The sequence below is a fragment of the Panthera uncia genome, assembly GCF_023721935.1.
Source record: "Panthera uncia isolate 11264 chromosome D3 unlocalized genomic scaffold, Puncia_PCG_1.0 HiC_scaffold_8, whole genome shotgun sequence".
Lineage (NCBI taxonomy): Eukaryota > Metazoa > Chordata > Mammalia > Carnivora > Felidae > Panthera > Panthera uncia.
Genome location: NW_026057586.1, coordinates 63,705,705 through 63,726,945, shown reverse-complemented (window position 1 = coordinate 63,726,945; position 21,241 = coordinate 63,705,705). Strand labels below are relative to the sequence as shown.

General features: G+C 55.9%; 2 protein-coding genes across 3 annotated transcripts; both read right to left on the bottom strand.

Moving 5' to 3' along the window:
• Positions 1-10: 10 nt before the first annotated feature.
• LZTR1 (leucine zipper like transcription regulator 1) lies at positions 11-6,585 on the bottom strand. Its single transcript, XM_049619756.1, has 5 exons — positions 6,308-6,585; positions 5,775-5,837; positions 2,330-2,386; positions 791-870; positions 11-299 (listed from the first exon to the last, which is right to left on the bottom strand). The coding sequence occupies exons 1-5, from the start codon at positions 6,505-6,507 to the stop codon at positions 187-189; spliced, it is 513 nt and encodes a 170-aa protein (XP_049475713.1). The 5' UTR covers positions 6,508-6,585; the 3' UTR covers positions 11-186.
• An 863-nt stretch (positions 6,586-7,448) lies between these two features.
• AIFM3 (apoptosis inducing factor mitochondria associated 3) lies at positions 7,449-20,053 on the bottom strand. Of its 2 annotated transcripts, XM_049619736.1 has the most exons (19): positions 19,523-20,049; positions 15,154-15,367; positions 14,796-14,905; positions 14,470-14,579; positions 14,330-14,374; positions 14,005-14,101; positions 13,816-13,928; positions 13,449-13,535; positions 12,925-13,016; positions 12,686-12,816; positions 12,479-12,594; positions 12,299-12,370; positions 12,159-12,222; positions 11,491-11,567; positions 11,258-11,375; positions 9,748-9,846; positions 9,389-9,464; positions 8,735-8,839; positions 7,449-7,821 (listed from the first exon to the last, which is right to left on the bottom strand). In XM_049619736.1, the coding sequence occupies exons 1-19, from the start codon at positions 19,551-19,553 to the stop codon at positions 7,782-7,784; spliced, it is 1,797 nt and encodes a 598-aa protein (XP_049475693.1). In that variant the 5' UTR covers positions 19,554-20,049; the 3' UTR covers positions 7,449-7,781. The 2 variants fall into 2 exon arrangements, with proteins under 2 accessions (XP_049475693.1, XP_049475692.1); XM_049619735.1 differs by having other exon boundaries at positions 7,735-7,821; positions 14,470-14,905; positions 19,523-20,053.
• Between the last annotated feature and the right edge of the window lie 1,188 nt (positions 20,054-21,241).

Below are 21,241 nucleotides of genomic sequence, written 5' to 3'. Positions count from 1 at the left end.
GGAGAGAATCTAAGAACAGGGCAAGGGCCTCAAACAGGCACAGCTGGGAATGAGCAGAACTCAGGCCTCTCTGAGTCTCAGGCTCTTCTTCTGTAATGCTATAGGGGCCACATCCCAGGCCGGCTGCCACCACGGACCCAATGCGGTAGCCACTGGATCAACCCTGAAAGGCTTCAGCAAAGTCTCTCACCGTCCTTCAATTTTCCACTCTGTCCACTGGCCAGTTGCAAACTTATATTCAAAGAGGTCGTTTTTATTCTTCAAGTTAGAATTGGAATAAATGTCCCCAGTGTAGCCCCCTGGGTAGAGAGAGGGAGAAACTGTCACACCCAAAGGCAGCATCTCAGAGTCTCTAAACCCCAGGAGGTGGGGGCAGAATCTGGCCTCACTTAAGATGTATTCTGGGACTCCCTCCATAAACTTTGGGGAACACCTACTGTGTGCCTGACTGTGTTAGGCTCTGGGGACACATAAATGAGCAGAACCCTGTGCTCTGCCCCTGGTGGGGTGACAGAGGAGGGAGAAGAGCCACCTTCCAGCCCAGTCACAGAGGCAGACAATTCTAAACCTGGGAAATTGGGACAGTTAGGGAAAGGGGCACATAGGGCCACAGGGGCCCTTGAGAGGCCCCCAAACCAGTGCAGGAACTCAAGACTCAAGCAGAGAAAGACAAGGTGTGGACAGAGAGAAGTTGGCCATGCACAGCATGTGAGCCCCAGGCCTGGGGCAGGACAAGGGTGCTGTGAGCCCAGAAGAGGGCACAGTGCCCAGGAGAGGAGAGGCAGCTCACCAAATACAAACATGCTGCTCCCGTAGACAACGGCTGAGTGGTGGTAGCGGGGGGCTGGTGGGGTGCCTGTGGTGAAGGCCCTGGTGGGGGGGAAACGGAGAGTGGGTGTCAGCAGGGGTCAGATGTGCAGTCCATGCCACGCAGGGCAGCCCCTGCCACCTCCCTGATTCCTTTCGTTTTTGTGTTTTGTAGGTAATACCTCTGTCATTATATAGAAACGTATAATAAAAGTTGCCAATAAGGAAAAAACACAAAACCAGAATTAAGACTTGTATATAATCCCTTTGCCAGAAACTAGCCTTTATACCTTGAGGCCACCACCCTCCCACCCCCTGTCACCTTTCCTATTCATGTTTATGCCTCCGAGTAATTTATGAAAATGGAATCACATGGTAGATATGTTGTAATATCTGCTTTTTCAGCTTAACAGTAAAATGTGACTAGGTCTTCCTGCCACTCTCCAATCAGCTATACTTGTGTTCTTACAGCTGCACTGTGTTCCACAGAGGTAGTCCATGCATTTTATTTATGGAATTAAAAACCCATTTATACTGCTTCCCTGGGGCTGCTCCTTTTCAGACTTTTATGCTTAAGCAATTATTAGTAAAGGACTGTAAAGTCTTTAGAGTGATTTTAAACATTAATCTGTAACTATTGGTTATATTATAAAACTAAGTGTGAGAGGAACAATAACAAATTTCTTTGGCAATATCAGCACTACCTAGGTCTCCTGGGCAGAGGGTGGGTGGCACACAATGATGCCACCCTGGTTTTCCAGGCTTGGCAGGTATGGGTCCTGGGCCTGGACATCTCCTCCATCAAATGGGGGTGGTGAGACCCCCCCCCCCCAGAGGACTGCTAGGGACTGAGGGCTGCACACACAGCTCCTGCAGAGTGGGGCACCCAGGGGACTCAGAGGGTCTGTGCTCCTGCACGAGCAGATGGTAGAGCTCAGAACACCCAGTATCTTCTAATCCTGGGATCCCTTTCTCCCCCTCAGCTGTGAGCTTCCCCCTGGGTAGGGCTGGACCGGAGGAGATGGGCACAAATATGCAGTGCTCAGAGAGGGCAAATGTCTTGCCCAAGGCTGCACAGGGGCGAGGGCCATCCGTGGCAGGAAGCCAGAGCTCTCGTATTGCCCACTACCCATGTGGGGTCTCCGGGCAGAAGACGGGCCCCACAGTGTCAGTCCTGAAAAGACCCAGCAGCCGTTCCCCACCCCCACCCATGTTGGCTCCCAGGGCAGCCGCTGGCCCAGGAAACAGGCCCAGTGACTGAAGGGCTCTCTGGAGGCAGAATTTGAGGGCCAGCAACCAGACCAAACAGATCCCCTTACCTAACAGGATTCAGAATAATCAATCCAAGTCGTGGACTAGAAAAGAAACCCAGGAGAGAGAGGGAAAGACTAAGGACCACAGCTGTCTCCTTGCAGTTTCTCCCTAGCTCTCCCTAGCATGACTCTACTGGCAATCAGGGCCCAGCATGGTGCTACGGACCTCTAGGGGAAAGAGGGGGACCTGGGGCCTGGAGACCACGTACCTACACCAGGAGCAATCCTTCACATCAAACCGCAGGAGATCGTTGAGCATGGTCTTCCTAAAAGACAGCCAGGGAGAAGTGGGGTCACTTCTGGTCTGCTCTCCAGGACCCAGGAGATGGACATTGCGGCCCAGGGATGGGGGTGGGGACTGTTGTGGGGACCCAACCAGGGCTAGGGATTCCCTAGGGAATCCAGCTGATTCCCAAGGGACCAGAGTGATGACCACAAAGAATGCTCCCCAGCTGGTGCGGGTACCAGGCTGCCAGGGACCCGCCTGCCTGGGGTCGGGTCCAAAGTCTGATCCCAGCTACCCAGCAGCTGGCTTGAGGGTTCACACCTCACCCCAGGCTCTAGAACCCCTCCTCCCACTCCCATGTCTCAGCACCTCTTTCTTGGAGGCTGTGCCACAATGCAGAGCTTCCCAGGGGAGGCCCCTTTCCTCCTCTCTGATATTCCTTCCACCTCTTTATTGCAAAGCCAGTGTAACTACGTTAAAGATGCACAATAAAATAGAAAACAAATCCACTGGCCACCCACTAAGACCTGCAAGTTACTGCCCAGCCCTTGTCAGTAAGAAGGAAGAAGGGAGTCAACCAACAGGAGCCCAGCACCCAGGCCTGTATGGGGCACCCCCTGCACCCTTCCCTCAATCTGCACCAGGGGGCTGTACACTCCACCTGTCTCTACAAAAGAGGAAGCAGCCTGGGAGATAAAGGGCCTGCCTGAGGCCATGCAGCCTGGAAGCCAGGAGCTGGGAAACGGAGATGCGACTATAATTTTTCCCCTCTCCCATTTGCCCCTCCTTGCCCTCTCTCTACCCCTCTCAGATTCTGCAGGAGGCTTTCTTTCTTTTTTTTTTTTTTCTTTATTTCCTTCTTTCTTTCTTTCTTTTTAAATTTTTAACGTTTATTCATTTTTGAGAGAGAGAGAGAGAGAGAGAGAGAGAGACACAAAGTGTGAGTGGGGGAGGGGCAAAGAGAGCCAGAGACACAGAATTTGAAGCAGGCTCTAGGCTCCAAGCTGTCAGCACAGAGCCTGACATGAAGCTCGAACCCAAGAACTGTGAGATCATGACCTGAGCCGAAGTTGGACGCTTAACCAACCGAGACACCAAGTGCCCCTATTTCTTTCTTTTTTAAATGTTTATTTTTATTTTTGAGAGAGAGAGCAAGCACAAGCAGAGCAAGTGGAAGAGGGGAGGGGGAGGGGCAGAGAGAGAGGGGACAGAGGATCCAAAGTGGGCTCTGTGCTGACAGCAGAGAGCCAGATGAGGGGCTTGAACTCACACACTGTAAGATCATGACCTGAGCCAAAGTTGCTTAAGGGACCAAGCCACCCAGGCAGCCCCATCTTTCTTTGTACTCAATCTTTACAAAGTTGCAACTAGAGTGAGACAAATCCTGTTTCTTAATGCCACATTATAGCAAAGATATTTCTGCTTATTGCTACACAGTTACCATGCCAACCATACCTGCTATAGAACACTCCTGGGAATGTTCCCACCCACTGCCCTGGACTGGACATCAGGCCTTTTCTGGTTTGGGGGATTCTCATAAAGCCTGCAGTGAACACCTGTGAGCCTTTTCCTATTTCATCCCGTCATGTGATACACATTTACTGAATTGTTTGGGTGCTGGGTTCAGGTCTCTCCCCAGTGGAGGAGACAGGTAACAAACATCTTTGTGCTTTGAGATAACTCTGAGGTAATCTATGTGGTCTGTACTCTTACCATGGAGCCAGTAAGAGGTGCAGAAGGAGACGGGAGGGCCACAGTCCAGTTGACCCAGGCAGTCAGGAAGGCCTCCCTCACAGTATGTTCGGAAGAGAGGCAGGAAGGGTTGGGAAGGAGGGAACAGCCAGTACAAGGGCCTGAGCAGGAGGATGCTTGGTTCAATCAGAACACAGCAAAGCAGTGGTGTAGCCCAGTGTAAAACAAAGGCAGAGGAGCAGGGCAGGCACAAGTGTATAGGGCCTCTCAGACTGCCAGGACAGTTTGGGCTTTTACTCAGAGAGAGGGGAGCCATCCCAGGATTATGTGCTCAGGAGGCACACACTGAGACTTGCATTTCAAATGGATCCCTCTGGCTGCTCATAGGGAAACAGGCTGTGGGGGAGACAGGCTAGAAGCCAGGGCCCCGCCCAAGGAAACCATTCTGCCTAGTCTGCAGGTCCTCATGGGGTCCTTGTACCCTACTAGCTCCAGGTCAGCCCCCGCAGAGGGAGTCCTGAAGGAACAAGGCTGCAGAACCAACCAGAGGCCAGTCCTTCTGGGCTTCAGGCCAAGTCCTGTGGTTGAGAGGCAGGGACAGACTCATGGGCAGAATCGGTCATGTGCAAACACCGCACCTTCAGTACAGCAAAACCTGTCCTGAGTCTTTCACAGGTTTGTGCTCACTGACCCTCAGGAGCAGGGCATATGGCCACCCCATATACAAAGGAGGAGACCAGATTAGTGGTCTTAACAAACCTGCCTGAGCTCAAAGCCACAAAGCTCTAACTTGAACTGAGCCTGGTCTATCTGGGAGACCAAGCTTCAGCCCCACATCTAGCAGGTTCCCAAGCCTCCCAGACCCCTGGTGAGCATCCCTGGCCTTTCCTGATGACATAAATGAATTAATGGAGGAGGGATGCCCTGCCCAAACTCCAGGTCTGGTGCCACTCTGTACTCCCCCACCTCTGGGTCATTCATTGCCCAGGCGGATCCCTCCGATTGGAACCCTCTTCCTCTTTTCCCTGAGTCACTCCTATTTATCTTTCAGGTCATCAACCCCTCCAGATTGGGCTTCCCTGCCCAGATCAGAGCCCTTTTTCCTCTGCAAGCATGGCCTGCTATGCCCACACCCAGTATTTAACATGGCCCAGCCCATGATAAGAGCTAAAATAGCTCTTTCCCTCTGGGAATGGGTCTTAAGGAAACACCACCAGAAGAAAGCAGCTGCACAAACCAAAGGTTTACCTCAGCCATTATCTCTCACCAAAGGAGACCAACCACAACTTAACTGGGAACAGTTCATAGGATGGAGGTGTGCCCACCAACAAAAACATCAGGTTGGTGTCAGGAAAGTTGTTTCCCAGGAATTTATGGCAGGTGGGAAAACCTTTCCAAAAAGTGGAAAATATGAGAAATAAATAAAACTGTGTCCTCCAAACACTGCCATGTGAGCATGAGGATAAGGCCCAAAAAGAAGTTCAGTGAAGGGAAAAGTGCCTGGTGAGAGCGACTGCCAGGGTGGATGTGTTTCTTTCAAGGTTGTGTCCACCCAGAACAAGAGGAACATTTCTGTGTCCCAAACATGTGCCATCCACTGAATGCTGTGCTGAGGACCTTGAGGCCAGGTAACCTCAAAGACGGAGAAAGTGAGACGGAGTGATTAGCTAACCCTGTCCGAACCACCATGTTCCTCCCTCCCTGGTCCAAACACCCTCATGTTCATACTCACTCACCCATTGTCTCCACCAAATACATAAATGGCATCTTTATAGGCCACCACTGTGTGCTTGCTGCGCCTGGAAAGAAAGAATGGGTGGGTGGCAGTGAGTCCAGGACCCTCCTGGGGGCACCCAAGGAATGAGACTAAGCACCCGGGCTGGTGCAGAAATTAGGTAACACTTCTCAACTGCCAAGATTGATAGAAATCCCTAAATTCCACCTGTACCCCAAGACCCGGTATATGGGAACCAAAGACATTGCCCTGGGACTCTCTGGACTCCCCACCCCACTGCAGAGCACCCGGGACCCCAGCTCCAGACCCACAAACACAGCTTAACTCTAGTACCTGCCCCAGGCCACGCTGCTCCAGGACTCCCTCAGGACCCCCTCCCCTGGCCTGGACATCATCCTGGACACCACCACTTCCTCCCCACCCCCCATCACCAGATCCCGCTCCTGGACACCACGCCCCGGCCTCGGTCCCTGGACCCCGCCCAAGACCTCCTCAGACACCCCCCTACTCCAAGACCCCTGAACTCCGCCGTACCGGGCCCCCACGAACTCGTCGCAGGGCGGGAGGCGCCGCCAACGATGCACTGTCTCGAAGGGCCCGAAGTTGAGTGTCAGGTACTCAACACTGTCCGAGCAGCTGTGGTCAAAGTCCACGCTCGGAGCTACCTTGGACCGTGCGCTGCCTGCCAGGGCCCCGGCTCCGATCGGGCCCCCCGAACCCCCCGGCCCAGCCATCCCGGGTCCACGCCGGCTCGGCCACTGGGTCCGCGGGACGTGAGGCCACCGCCTCGGGCGGGACTACGTTTCCCGGCGAGCACTGTGCCAACCGCACCACACTTCCGGCCGGCGCCGCACTCCCGCCTGCACGCGCTTCCCGGCCAGCTTAGCGCTCCTCCTGACTCCGCGGGCCAGCACAGCCTCCGGGAACTGGCCCTGCAGAGAGCGTGTAACCCCCTGGGAATCATTTACCGCCAAGTACGCGCGCCCAGTTCCCCCTTCCAGTGAGGGCGGCGTCTAGTCCCCAGCCCTTCCTGGACTGCACTGCCCCGCCGCAGGCCCGACCCACACCGCCTGGAGATAGGCCACACTTCCCGGCATGCCCTGCTTGCGCGGGTCTCGGCCTTGATCGTCCGCCGCTCCCGGGATCCCGGGTGGAGGGTTCCGGTCTCACAGCGGCCTAGGAGGGAGCACGACTATCTCCTTCCGGCTTGCTGTCTCATTTCTGGCCCCCGCGTCTCGCCCTCAACATTCCCCTTGGCTAGGAGGCAGAGTGGCACAGAGGCTCTAGATCCTCGTTCCTAGTTAATAGCAGAGCCTCATTTTCTTTACCTTCGAAATGGGGGTTCCTGAAGCTCTGGCTGCCATGAAAAGCATGGATTGTCTCAGGACCCAGCCCCTACAGCCCTAAGTAGGCACATGCCCCCAAACTGCCAAGTGCGAGCTGCCTCTGACCCCTGAAGAAGCACTTCCCATCTCAAACCTTTGGCATGTGCTGTCCCTTCTACCTGGAGTGCCATTCTTTGAAAATCCAGATCCAACACACTGGTTAGAGAAGCTTTTCCTAACCTTAGGGGTAGCATCAGTTGCTACCTCCTCTGAGTGCTCATAGGCCAAACTTCCTTGGTGTGGTTGTGCTTTCTCCATGAGTATCTGTCCGATTACAATGGAAGTCACACAGATCTGCAAACGTGTGCATTTTAATTTTAAGATAATATCTAATATGTTGCAGGGTCCTGTAGGGAACCAGTCTCAAGAAAGGGAGAAGAGGACAGGCCTGTCCTGCCTCCATTGTCAGCCATCAGTGGCAGCTGAGGCCTTGGGGGGTAAGCATCTCCTGGAGGCAGCAGAAGCCTCTCTGGAGGTGAGCCAGGCAACCGAAGGCAAGCACAGGGAAGGCTCAGGTTCTGCCCTGGGGGATCCTGGGAAATTGGAGGTTGGCACCTGCCCCCAAGGCTTGGCCTCTGTCCCTGGTGCCCCAGCGTGCCTGCCCAAGTCTGCTGCATGCGAGCTCAGGATCCTTTCCCTGTGAGCCAGGACATGTCGCCGGTCCTGCAGGAATGAGGGGAGGAGGAGTCAGGGTAGAAGACAGAGGGTTCCCCACTTGGCACCATGAACAGCTGATCGCTGAGGACAGCAGGGGGCCTGCTCTGTGCCAGGCCCTGGTGCCCAGCAGGAATGGGTACTTAGACATAGAGGGAAAGACCATGGGGTACAGGCTCTGGGCTTAGGTGGGAAAGGCTCAGAATGGTCAACAGGAAGGACAGAGAACCACGTACTTGCTGTGCAGCACAAACAGCCTTTTCGAAGGCAAGAGAGAGAGATAGAGAGAAGGCCAGGAAGAGAGCATGTCATTCATCATGTTCCCTCTTGGTTCTCCATTGTTTCCAGCCTGAGGCCTACCCGTGTCCCGTGGCCTCCAGGATTTCCCCAGTCCCTGGGCAGGGGGAGGGGGCCTCTCTGCAGGCAGTTTAAGCCTACAGGGTGACTCCCATTGGCACCAGCCTGGGGTGAGGGGAATAGCTGACATCCAGTGTCTCCCAGACACCAAAAAAACCACCCAACAACTCTATGTAGGGTGTCCCCAGAGGCATCACTAGCTGCCTTTACCTCCCTAGCTTCTGCCAGTCTCAGTACAACCATGTCCAGTTGGATGTCCCATGCCAGGTAACTGCCTAAGCAATGGCTTTGACCAAGGGCTTTGACCCCTCCCCACAGCACTGGGCCTGCCCTGGGACAACAGCTTTTTCCCCTTCTATCCCCCAAGAACACAAATAACCAGCCCATTCACAAAGCACAACCCTTGTCCCAACCACCCCATAGTCCTGATGTTCCATAGACTGATGTGGACCAAGAATGGGGGAAGGCTCTGTAGGGCTATGGGGGTGGCTGGCTACCAAGGACCAGTCCCTTAGGGGACCTCCTCCCCCTCCCCCACCCCCATATCTCTGAAGCCCACACTCACTCCACCTCCCGCTTCCGGATGGCACGGCCCGAGGCTAGCACCTCAGCCACCTTGGACACGATTGGATCGTAATTCATGCTGGCCACAGCAATCACCTCATCGCCTCTGCAGGGACAGAGTAACTGAGCCTGAGGACTGCCCAGCAGTGGCCTCTCTTCTTAGAGACCCTGATGTACTCCTCTTCAACTGGGGCCCAGGGAGTGATCTTACCCAGGACAACAGAAATATTCTGAGCACCCAGCCCTCCCTGCTTTGCTTGGCCCAGCATGGGCTTTAGGATCCTGCCAGAGGCCCACTGAGGTTCCAGTCTTTCTCCTCAGTGGAGTTCAGAGCTGGCTCCACTCCTGGGATCACCACTCTCTCTCTCTACCTGTGTGATTTTCCTCAGCGTCAAAGCAGGAGTCAACACCCACCTCAAATTGCTGTCCTGAAGATAAAATGTCCTGTCTCAGTGCGTGGCTGCTGGAGTTATTACTGCCCCACCTCCTCACATTCCCTTGGTGGGTCTCCTGCCTAGCTGCCTCCCTTGGCCACTTGGTCCATCTTTCAGGTAAGTCCCCTCCTCTGGAGCAGAGCTCCTCTGGGATGAGTTCCCCTTCCCGACCGAGCTCCCGCTGCTTCAGCGGCTGCCACGTTCCACCCAGTTGCTCTCACTTGGTGTAAAAAGCCACGAACTTGAGCTCTTCCAGATCCCCCTGGATGATGACGTCGTCGAAGCCTTCTCCGTACCCTGTGGGCCGTACAGGAGGGGATGGGGCTCCCCCGGGTCAGCGTCCTGTGGCCTCCTAAATCCCCCCTGAATACCCCACCAGGCCTTGCTCCCTTTGTCCTTTTAGGTGGTCCTTTTAGTCCACCCCTAATCAGTTTTCGCTCTTCCTACAGCTGACGCGGCCCCGCCCCTAGGATGCTCATAGCCCCGCCCGAACTTCCAAGCTCCACCTCTGCGCTCCGCACACACCTTAGCCACACCCCTAAACGCACTTGGCCCCGCCCCTGCCCGGGCCTTCTGTTACCAGCGTAGCGCAGGCTCCTGCCAAACATGGCTGTCCACAGGTAGGGCACGGTGCTGATCTCCGCCTCCTGCGCCAGCATATTCTGGGCCGCCACGCGCCCTGTAAGACTCAGGGTCATGAGATCCCCGACCCTAGCCCCGGCCACCCCTACACTGCCTGCCGGGGCTCTCTGGGGACCTCTGACATGTGGAGCTACTCCTCCTTGCTTTCCCAGAGGTGAACAGGTGCATCATTGCTCAGCCCATTGCCCACACTCAATTGCAGAGGAGACACCTGGCTCAAAGCCAGTCACTTAGATTGCTTCTCTAGAGAATTTGAATGAAGTGCCCCACATCTAGAAGGTCTGTTTCCTGGCGTTGTTGGGCTGCCTCCATTTCAGGTGTGCACCCAGACAATAATCGGACACATCAGGTCTGAAGAATGGGGCACAAGTGCCCAGGGAAGTAGGGATGACAGCCACACCCAGGGCCCCAGAGAATAGCGTGGGTGGCTTCCCAGTTCATATTCCCAGGCCCCACTGGACCCTGTAGTTGGAGGGCTATGAGAGCCTCCTAGACCCTCCCAGTTAAACCTTAATTGTACTTGACTGATGAGTGGTCTTTGGTTCCTTAAAACCAGCACCAACTTTAGACCTTGAACCTGAGCAGATATTGGTACCAGGAGTGGGATTTCAGGCAGCAGATGCTCAGATAATGTGAAGTGAGAGAGGAGAGGTGAGCGCAGGGAGTCAGGTGGTCCTCCCCACGAGGCAGCTAACTTGCTTGTACCTACATCTTAGGGACTCAGACCAGGTGTTCACAGTAAATGAGGCTTCAGGGGCATGGTGACCACCAAGTGTGTGTGTGTGTGTGTGTGGTGGGGGAGCTATTCATCATAGAGCACAACAGTTCTCCACTGAGCCCAAGTTTCCAGGCCCAAATGGCTGCCTCCCAGGGGCCTGCATGAAACAACTGTGTTCACAGAGCCAGTCGAGTGGCCCAAGGGAGACAGAAGCACTGAGTGGGAAGGTGGCCCGTGTCTTACTAAATCCCTTTCTCTCTCCCTGGGTGACTGTACAGGTTGGTGAGGATGAAAGGAAAGGAGGGGCTGGTGGAAGGATGGGGTGGGACACTGTGGCTAGTTGGGTGGGGTGTCCTGAGGGCACTGGAGGGGCGTCTGTGGATGGGCCACAGGGCTTGCTCTGTCAGCTAGCTTTTTTTTTTTTTTAAGTCAGCTTCATGCCCAGTGAGGAGCTTAACATGATGCTTGAACTCACAACCCTGAGATCAACACCCTGAGATCAAGACCTGAGCTGAAATCAAGAGTCAGATGCTTAACTGACTGAGTCACCCAGGCGCCCTGTCAGCTGGCTTGATCACCCGGAGGAGGCTCCCAGACAGGCCACCACAAAGCCTTGAATGTCTAACCCAGAGACCGGGACCCAAGGCCAGCAACTGAGGAGTGGGCCTGGGGGAAGCTGAGACCCTGGGACAGCCTCCCATCCCCTATCCTGCCGCAGGGCTGGCCATACCCTGGGCATGAGCCATCTGCCAATGTGGGATGTTCACTTTCCGATTGTTTCTCCAGGCGAGGGGGAAAGTGACAGCATCGCCAGCTGCAAACACGCCCGGAACGTTGGTCTGCATCATCTGTGGGGAGAGGGCCCAGGGCTCTGTGGGTGGCACAGCGGCCTTGACTTGGACATGCCACTACCCCCGGCCCAGCACCCTGCCTGCCCCCGCCACCACCACCCCCCAGCCCCACCTTGTTGACAGGGATGAAGCCTCGGGAATCCAGATTGATGCTGCTCTGCCTCAGGAAGCCCGTGGCAGGCACCGCACCTGACAAGACAGGGGCCACCATGTCCATTCCCTGGTCCCTCCCTTCTCCCACCTCATTGTCCTCCATGACCCATACCCTTCACTCACCACAATTCAGCCCCAGACCATTCATCCAATGGGCTGCCCATCCTGCAGCCTTCATGCATCCTGTCCCCTCTGCCTGGACCCTCACAGACCCTGTGCCTCCCGTGCGGCCTCATGTATCACCTCCTCTGAGAAATTCCATGAAGCCCCTGGTAGGGTCAGCATGCCATACCTTCCCAGCCCCTAGGCTGCCACCTCCCAGCTCTGTCCTTTCCCAAACTGGCACCTCAGCTGGAGCAGTTTGAGGCTTGTTTGTGTTCTGCAGCCCACATGGGGCAGGCTGTGGAGTCGAATATTTGTGGGCAGCAGTCACTGGGAGCATCCTCCATGCCAAGCCCTGGCTAAATGTGGAACACCCATTCCCTGATAGCCTGGTAAAGTGGGTATGGTTGGGGTACCCATTTTACAGATGTGAAAACCAAGGCCCAGGGAGGGGAAGAGACTGGCCCAAGGCCATTCTGGAGCATGTGCAGGTGCTCATTTGCACCTGCCTGCCCACCCACTCACCAATGCCCACAACACAGACGTCAGCCCGCACAACCTTGCTGCTCTTCAGCACGACCTCCTTCAGCTGTGGGGAGGGGGCGGGTTAGCAGGTAGGCCCAGCTCCTGGGAACAGGGGAGAAGGGGCAGGAAGAAGGGCCCACCTTTCCCTCCTGGGCCCGTAGCTCAGACACCTCTGTCTGCATGTAGAACTTGACCCGGTTGTTCTCAAACATCTGTCAGGGAAGGTGGGCAAGAAGGCCATGGATGAGAGCATAGCCAGGGGCTGGGCTGGGTGCCTGGAGTTCTGACAGCCCAGGTGTCGAGAGTCAGAGTGGGCTTACTTTCATGAGGGCACGACCGACACGTTCCCCCAAAAATCTCCTGAAGGGTGTCTCCTCCAGCTCCACCACGGACACTGAGTGGGCCTTTTCAGTCAGATAAGCAGCCACCTCCATCCCTAAGGGGTGGTACATGGTAGTCTAGCACCCTGCACCCTGGGACCAGCCATGACAGCCTGACCACTGCCCCCACCAGCCCCGGCTGCTCACCCAGGAAGCCAGCTCCCACGACCACTGCGTTGCGGCCCCGGGCTAGCCTCACCACACGATTGGCATCTTCAGGTGTCCGGATAGTGAACACGTTCTCCACCTCTTTGCCTTTGCAGCTCAGCATCTTAGGGCTGAGATGTGGCCAGCATCAGTGAGGGGCTCCCGGCACCCAATCCCTCGCATGCTGGCTGGTGCCCTGCCAAGTGCCAACAGGGTACAAGGGGGAGACACCCTCCTACCTGTTCCCTGGTGCGAGAAGCAGCTTGCTGTACTCCAGCTTGAAGCCATCCTTGAACACAACCTTCTTGTTTCTCACGTCCACCGTAACCACCTGCAACCCCCGCCGGGCAGAGTGTGGGCCTGGCCGTGGACTTGGGCCTGGCTGCCCCTCCGAGCTCCTGCCAGACCCTCTGAACAGGAGGTTCCACAGGCACTGTTCCTGCCACTTGGATGGTCCTCTTTCCCTCACCTGGCTTCTCCTTACTGTTTAAGGTTCTGACATCACCTTCCCCTCAAAGCCATCCTTATGCTCTCCGGCCCCAGCTCTGAACAGATTTCTGCATGTGCCCACAATCCTGACTGGAAGAATATCCAGTGCTGCCTTCCAGGCCTGGAGCACCCCCGGGAGGGCCTAGACATCAGGGCCAAGAGGGCAGAACACCTCCCCCCACCACACACACCTCCAGGGGCCTGCATGGCCTCACATCATTTGTGGTTCTCACTAAGCCTTCCCCAGACTTGTTTCTTAGTCTTGGCCCCATACCTGGGCCTCGGTGAGCACCTCGATGCCATAGGCTCGGAAGAACTCCTTGGGCCTCAGGGCCAGCTGCTCAGGCTGTGCATCCAGGGACTGCAGGAGATAGCTATCTTGAGATAAGGCCAGGTGGCCAGTGTTCCATTTTGCAATGGAGGACCCAATGCCTAGCTGGGCCCAGGTCACAAAGGGGCTGCAGAATGGAATTCACCAAACCCACATCTTTATAGGGTACCACAAACAGGCCTGGTCTGAGCAGAGAGGCAGCTGGTCAGACCCCCAAGGGGTGACAAGCAAGGCGCTGAGAGGGCCTGACTGTGCCCAGAGAGCTAGGGGTCTGGGGCCTGCCTGGGCTCCCATTTGCCCCTCCTCCCACCTTGCTGAGCTTAGGCCGGTCATAGGGGAGGTGCCGGTCCAGTGTGCACAAGACGATCCTGTCTGAGAACCCCTCCTGCCGCAATGTCTCTGCACATACCAAGCCAGCTGCACCTGAGGGGATGGTGCTGTGGGTTAAGGGACCACCTCTCCCCCACCCTGCCCTACCCCTCATAACCTCACCACCAACCTGCGCCTACAATGAGCACGTTGGTGCTGCTGCTGTGGCCAGCACTTGGAGAGATACACTTGGCCATCACTTTGGTTCTTCGCTGTAGCTGCAAGGCCTGGGGATGTCCAGAGAGCAAGAGGCAGCTGGGAGCTGGAGTCATGGAATGGCATCCTCCCTATGCCATCATCCCAGCAGGCCAGGTCCTGCTGCTGCAGTCCAGCCTCATCCCCACTGCACAGTTTTCACTCTGCCCCCAGCCACAGGGCCTTTGCACATGCTGATCCCTGGGCCAAGATGCCCTCCTCACTTCTCCTTTTTGCCTGAGCCCAAGCCACGCCCTCACCTGCTTACTGGCTCGGACGTACACCTTCTCCTTCTCAATCTTCACCTGCAAGGGCTGTGTTGCTCAGGACCAGGTTTTGGGGGGCTCCATCCCCTGCCCTGCACCCCCAGGCTCCCACCCTACTGCCCCCCTGGCCCCACCTGGAATTTGTGCAGACTGTCCAGGCCAGGGAAATCCTCTAGGTCACCGGTGCCGATGTTGAAGCAGGCACCATGCCAGGGGCAGCGCACCCGGCCACGGGACAGCACACCTAAGGGAAGCAGTGCTGGGCTGGGGCCACAGGCAACAGCTCCCCTCCCCTGTGTTCCAGCAGCTGCTCGCCCCTCCCCACAGCTCAGGAGACCCCCACTAATAGATGAGACCCTGGAGGTCCAGGGAAGAGCCAAGCCAGCCTGTGATGGTGCAGTGGCCAACCACCCTTCAGGGAGGTCCCACCCCACCTCCTGTGTGTACTGGGACAGCTCACCTTTCACCAGGGGTGCACCATAGTGTGGACACTTGTGGCCCAGAGCGTGGAACTCCCCGTTGTCCTTCACCAGCAACACTTTCCCCCAGCCCAGCTCTACTTCCCGCATCCTGGGGAGGGGCTGCACTCAGACATCAGGCCAGACACCAGGCACCACCTCTGGTGGGCACCTCTTCCCAGAGTCTAGCTTTCTGGGGAGCAGGCCCAGACCAGGAGAAGCCACACTGGTGGTGGCTGGCGCAGGTGCTCGTCAAGGGCTCCCTCCAGGCCTCCCAGCCCACCCCATCCATGGCCTGCACCATGCCTTCCCATCTTGGGCCCTCTGACTGCTCCCTGCCCCACTAGACCCAGCACCCACTGGCCATTCTCGAGGTCCTTGACATGGCAGATGGCGGCCTCCACACAGTCCTGAGCACCAGGGTACGGGTGAGGGGCGGGCAGGCGCTCCTCAGTGTGGAAGTGGCGGGCTGTGCCATTGCCCTGGTAGGCCCGGGGACTGCCCTTCCCGCTGGCTGACAGCTCCTCCTTGCCCCGCTCCTTCTCAGGCAGCACCACCTCGATCTTGAGCTCCACTGTAGGGTAGACAGGGCAGCACTGTGAGTTTCCAGCCCTGCCCACCTCCTTGCCCACCCCATAGGCTCTGGGCAGGCTGGTCCCTTTGAGTTTGAGTTCTCTCCTGTGCCTCCACCTCTCCAGAAAGCCATCTGCAACATCAGCAAAGAGCCTTAAAACAGGCAAGAAGCAGGGGCACCTGGGTGGCTTAGTTGGTTAATTACCCGACTCTTAATCTCGGCTCAGGTCATGATCTCACAGTTCATGAGTTCGAGCCCACACTCACAGTTCATAAGTGCTGAGCTTGCTTGGGATTCTCTCTCTCTCCCTCCCTCTCTCTGACCCTCCCCCGCTCAGGAGCAAGCACAATCATGTGTGCACGCCTGCACTGCACTCTCTCTCTCTCTCTCTCTAAATAAATAAACTTAAAAAAATTTTTTTTCATTAAAAAAAAAACAAGCTAGAAGCAGAACAGAGACAGCAGGAGGTGAGCTGGGTTGGCTTGATTTCATTCCTGCATGTTTTCTTTTTCAGTAACAAATTAGTGAGGGGCCCACAAATGGAGCTCCTTTGACCCTGAAATTGCCTTTTCTCTAAGAATTTATGTGGGGGGAAGAACCCTGGTGGTCTGAATCCTGCTCTGATTCCAACTGCACAGTCCCTGATGGAGAAGGACATCCCTGAAGGATCAGGGGCACGTTTAGGGTCTGACTCCAGGGAGAACAGGGCGTTCAAACCTGGGTATGGCTCATTTCCCGGCCAGTGAATCTCGGTAATGGGAAACCAAGGCTTTGTTGTTCTGTTTGCAATGTTCCCATAGGTTTGAGATTTTTTTTTAATTAAAAAAAAAAAGTGTACACACAGTATTTTCAACTTCTTAAAATAGCTATGCTCACCAGTTTAAGAATCCATCATTTGCCAAGCACTGGTTTTTCAACACCTTCATGTGCAAGGGTGTGGGGCCTTGGAGGTGAACTGTACCCAAAGGGATGGGTGCACAGGGACTGTACAGAGGGGCATGGGGCCCACCTTGAAGCTTCTGTGGTGCAGATGCTTCCCCAGAGTGCCCGTGGCGACTACTCTAAGCAGTCAGTTAGCCAGAGACTGTCATTTTCTTCTGTATATTTCTCTGCATTTTCTAAATTCCCTACAATGTGCCTGGGGTATTTTTCTAATTAGAAGGAAACAATAAACAGAATTTTTAGCAGCAATAATCTGGCCTCCTGGGCTGAGTGATGGAAGCTAAGCCCCTGGCACAGCATGGGCCCAATGAGGAAGCAGGAGTCCAAGGAGTCCCAAGTCCCAAGGTACCAGAGCCTCCAGCCCTCTCCCCTTTTCACCTCTTCTCCCCTCCACCCCAGACCTGACACTCCAGAAATAAACACAGAGTCACACCTCTGGGCCTTTGCCTAGGCAGTTCCTTGGTCTGGGTTGCCATTCTTCCCTGCCCTGGCTCACTGCTGCCCATCCACTTGAACAGCTCAGGTGATGCCTCCTCTGGCTGCCCACTCCCTGCGTGTCCCTCCTCTCTTGCAGAGCTAATCCCCCACTGGCTTGAAGCCTGGGAAGGTAGAACCCCTCCCCCTCCTTATCCTCAAGTCTCAGCCCCTAGCCTGGCCCAGGCGTGGGAGGGGAGGGAAGGGGAAGGGGGGTGGTTGAGGTTCCTCCATGATTCCAGCTGGGCAGGAAGGGAGCACACCACCAAGCTGAAGCTGTTGTATCAGGTGGGAGAAGGGGGAGGGGTGCGGGTTTAGGGTGGGGTAGGTTCTTTGCCTCCATTTCCATACTTTATGTAATAATGTTAGAATGTTTTGAGAAGAATTAAAAAGGAAAATACTCCTGGACTCAGCTGACACCAGCTATGTGAACGTAGAGAGGGAGCTCACAGGAACAGCCTGGCAGGGGCCCAGATAACAACCAAGCCAGGCTGTTTTCATCCTCCACCTCCTTCCAGAAGGCTCCAAGGAGCTCGCTGACGCAGTCTAATGGGAAGCCATTAAGTCAGGAACAGTAGTGTAAAGGTGGATGGAGAGGGTGTCTCTGCTCACCCATAGAGCCAGATCAACCCTAGCAAATGATTCCCAGGTGCCCATGTGACCATGGGCTCCTGCCTTAGCCCCTTTGGACTGCAGACGCCTTCATTATAAAACAGAGAACAGTGCCTACCTCTTTGGTGATAGTCAATGCTGAAGGATTTAATATATGTAACCCAGAGCAGAAGCTCAACAGATAAAGCTGGGTAGTAGCATTTTATTGGTGAGCTCTGAGCTTCCTGACAGCCATGGCAAAAAGGGAAAGCTGTTAGGTAGCACTTGTGTCCTATTAAAAGGCAAGTGACCAGATGCCAAGAGAGCTGCACTTCCTCCTAGTTCTGAGCTTAGTGTGGGTCTGGCCTGGAATACTTCCTATCAGGAACACAGAGCCAATGGAACACAAGGAATACAGAGTGAGCTCAGGAAATGTGTGCTGATGTGCTCCAAGTCAGAGTCAAGCAAGATAGAAGGTGAAGAATTTGCACAAAGACCTTGGGCTTGTTGTGGTCTCCCTATAGCCCCTGCTGACCCCAGCTGAACTTCTATGGCCCAAATGCTCTCACTCCCACAACCTGAAATTTCCTGAGCCTCACCCCTGACCTGCCCAGTGTTGAGTGCCTGGGGTCTAAAATCTTGCCCTTCTGCCATAGCTCCACAGGGGAGTCCTGGAAGCAGGGAACCTAGTTCCTAAAAGAGGGGATAGTAACATTCTGCACAGCCTCCTGTGTGCCAGGCCCTGTGCTAAGCACAATAGTCTGCATGAGGGGGTGGAGGTGGGGGGCAAAACGGTTAGCCCCACTTACACATGAGAACACAGCAGCACAGAGAGGTGAAGTCACCTGCCCAAGGCCACACAGCCAGGAAGGGGCAGGGCTGAATTTAGGCTCAAGAATGCAAGTTCTTACCACTGCCTCTAGGGTGGTGAGAATGGCCAGCTCCTGAACTGGGAGCTTGGGGCCAGGGGCCTCAGGCAGGCCAGCCTGTTGAGGCCCTTTACAAGAAACTGCAGATGGCACCCTCTGCTCTTGGCTTCCTGCCAGCCCAGTAGTCCTACAGGAGCCAGATTTGGGACCAGCTAGCATTTTTCTGCCCACTTCGGATGGAGGAAGGCTGAGGTCAAGACAGTGGACATCATTTGCCCAAGTCATACATGGAAGCAGGAAGGGTGGTAGGATCAGGCCCAGGGCTGGGTACCCACAGCATAGGCATGGGGGGAGGGAGAGCTGGCTCCTGAGGCAGGTGAAGGGGGTGTTCCTCTGCCTGGCAGGGCATCAAAGGTCTCTTCTTGCCCCAAGTTCTCCCTCAGACCCAGGAAAGAGAGAATAGGCTCATGTGTTCCAAGGTAGTGGAGCTGATGGGTATCAGGTAAGGGGAGCTGGGGCGAGCTGGTTGGGGCAGGGTGGCCTGGGTGGCAGGTGGGCGGGGGCACTGAATAGACCCTAGAGAGGCCAGTTACATGCCTCCATTCTTTTGCCTTCCTGAGTGTTGTGAAGAGAGAAGAGGGAAAATAGGGGCTGGAGAGAGAGCCCAACAGACAGGGGTCTCCATGGAGAGCAGACCTGGGTCTCCCTTAGCATCTGTGAGGCCCCCACCTCTGGCCAGAACTTCTTGGGCCAGGCAGGGCAGGATTTCATGCACAAATGGGGAAATTCGGCCCAAGGTCACACAGGACATCAGAAGAGGTGAACACTCCACCCTCATGGCAACTTTGAGAGATCAGGCTCATTTTGTAGAGAGTGAAACTGAGGCTCGGAGAGGTAACTTGCATGCCCTGGGTCACATAGTGGCTGAGGGTGTCCTCAGAGTCCCTCTTCCCCAACCCTAGGGGACACTGCCCCCCTCCCCTCCCCCAGGGCAGGAGGAACGGGTAACTTCTACTTTTCAAGAAAGATTCAGCTGCTATTCCCACCACAAACACCCAAATCCCCAAATAAAGAGGGGGACCCATTGGAGGGGATCCAAGAGAATGGCTCCAAGCCCCCACTCCCTCCAGCCTTCAGGGAATTAACATTCGGAGCCGGCTGCCGCCCGGCCTGACCTACTTCAGAGGCAGAGGGGGGAGGGGGAGGAGGAAGGATGTGGCCGGAGGAGGGAAGAGGGAGGAGGAGGGAGGGGAGAATGAGGCAAGAAGAGAGGAGGTACCTGGCTTGGGCTTGGAGAAGCACCCACCCATGGCGAGTGGCCCACAGATGAGTGGGGGGCAGGTGCACAGATGGCTGTGGGAGTCCTAGGGTGCCCCCGGTGGGGCTGGACCCCCTGTGGCCCTTAAAGATGCTGGAGCCGCCATCCCAGCAGGAGCTGCCTCCAGGACCTGCAGGGGAGACAGAGGCATCTGTAGGGACCAGGGCTTTGATGGGGAATGTGAGTAGAGATACAGAGAGATAGAGACAGACTAGGGGAGGGGCTTCTGGAGGACAAGCACATTTGAGCTAGGAACCATGTAGGGGACCTTGGTGGCACCTCCCCTTTGAGGCCTCACTCTCCCCTCCCATCTTTGCTGTGCCTACTGCCTGGGGAGCCCCTCTGCTCCAACCTCAGCCATTCTTTTAGGTGTAGCTGCCTTGTCCAGTAAATCCTGATTTCTGCAACCCACTCAAAATCCAGCAGCTAGGGAGGCCACAATGCCTGGGGTCAAACCCCAGGGCACCTTGGCCTTCCTGGTCCAGGGGTTTCTCCTTCCTGCAGTGGGGGTAATGTTTAGTTTTCCCAGGCCCTGGCCCCCACCCGGCTGGCAGCCCCTGGATACCCACCTCCTCCAGGGACAGCCACAGCTTCTTCCTCCTGGCCCAGCCCAGAGGTGGACCGGCCCTGGAAGGCAGGGCGTGGGGTGGGGCAGGGGTCCAAGAGGCTGCCCAGCCTCTACTCCTCCTCCTAGTGTGAGTTAGGCCAGGAGAGACTGGGGGCGCGCGTCAGGGGGTGGGGTGGGGGTGGGGTGGGCCAGGCTACTTGTCCCCAGGGAAACCCAGCTCCATGGTGAATAGAAGTGGGCGGCCAGCCCAGGCCTGATGGGGTTGGGGGAAAGGGAGGCCAGGCACACAGCCCAGGCCCAGCAGTCATGAGCTCCCACCCTGTGCACCTCCCCCCTTCACAAATGTCCTCCAGGCCTACGGTGCAGAGATCACATCCAACAGCAGATGAGGAAACTGAGGGGCCAAGGGCTTGCCAAGGTCAGGCAGCAGGCAGGGCCATCCAGGTGGCCTCCCACTTCCCTCCCACCTTGGTTAGTTTCAAGATAGGAGGGGACCCAGGAAGCCCCCATATCACCCTGCAAGCCACAAAGCCATGGGGAGAGGTCACCTGGTCAGCAAAGAGATCCCTGCAGCCAAAGTCCTCAAGGCCACAGGGTGGGCCTTCTGGAAGATTCAGCTTACAGACTGGACTTTGGAAGGCCTGGGACAAAGCTGCCCTGTTTACAAATGATCTTCCCCCAGTCCATCCAACTGTCATCCTTTCTGTTTTCCCTGGAAGTTCTTCCTGAAGTCTAACTGGAGGTGGGGCTGGCACCTATTTGGTCTTGCCCAGATCCCTGCAAGGGCTTTGAGTGGGTGCCTGAGAGCAAGGGGGCCAAGAAGACAGGAGGAAAAGTTGGGAAGGACAATCTACTGCCTGGCATCTGATGTAACCTGCACTAGAGGCACCCATTATAATTCAGGAGGTGGTGGTACTTAAAGGCCACCTGGGCATACCGATGCCCTTTAACCCTCTCATCACCAAGGCAGGTCTGTAAGATTTGGCTACCACCTGCCCCACCTGTCCCCTTCCTGGGCACAAGGGGGCCCCTCCCCAGATCCTGGCTTCTCCTCTGGCTCAGCCATACCTACCTCCTTCCTGCCTGGCCTAGGCTTCATCTGCTGGGCCACA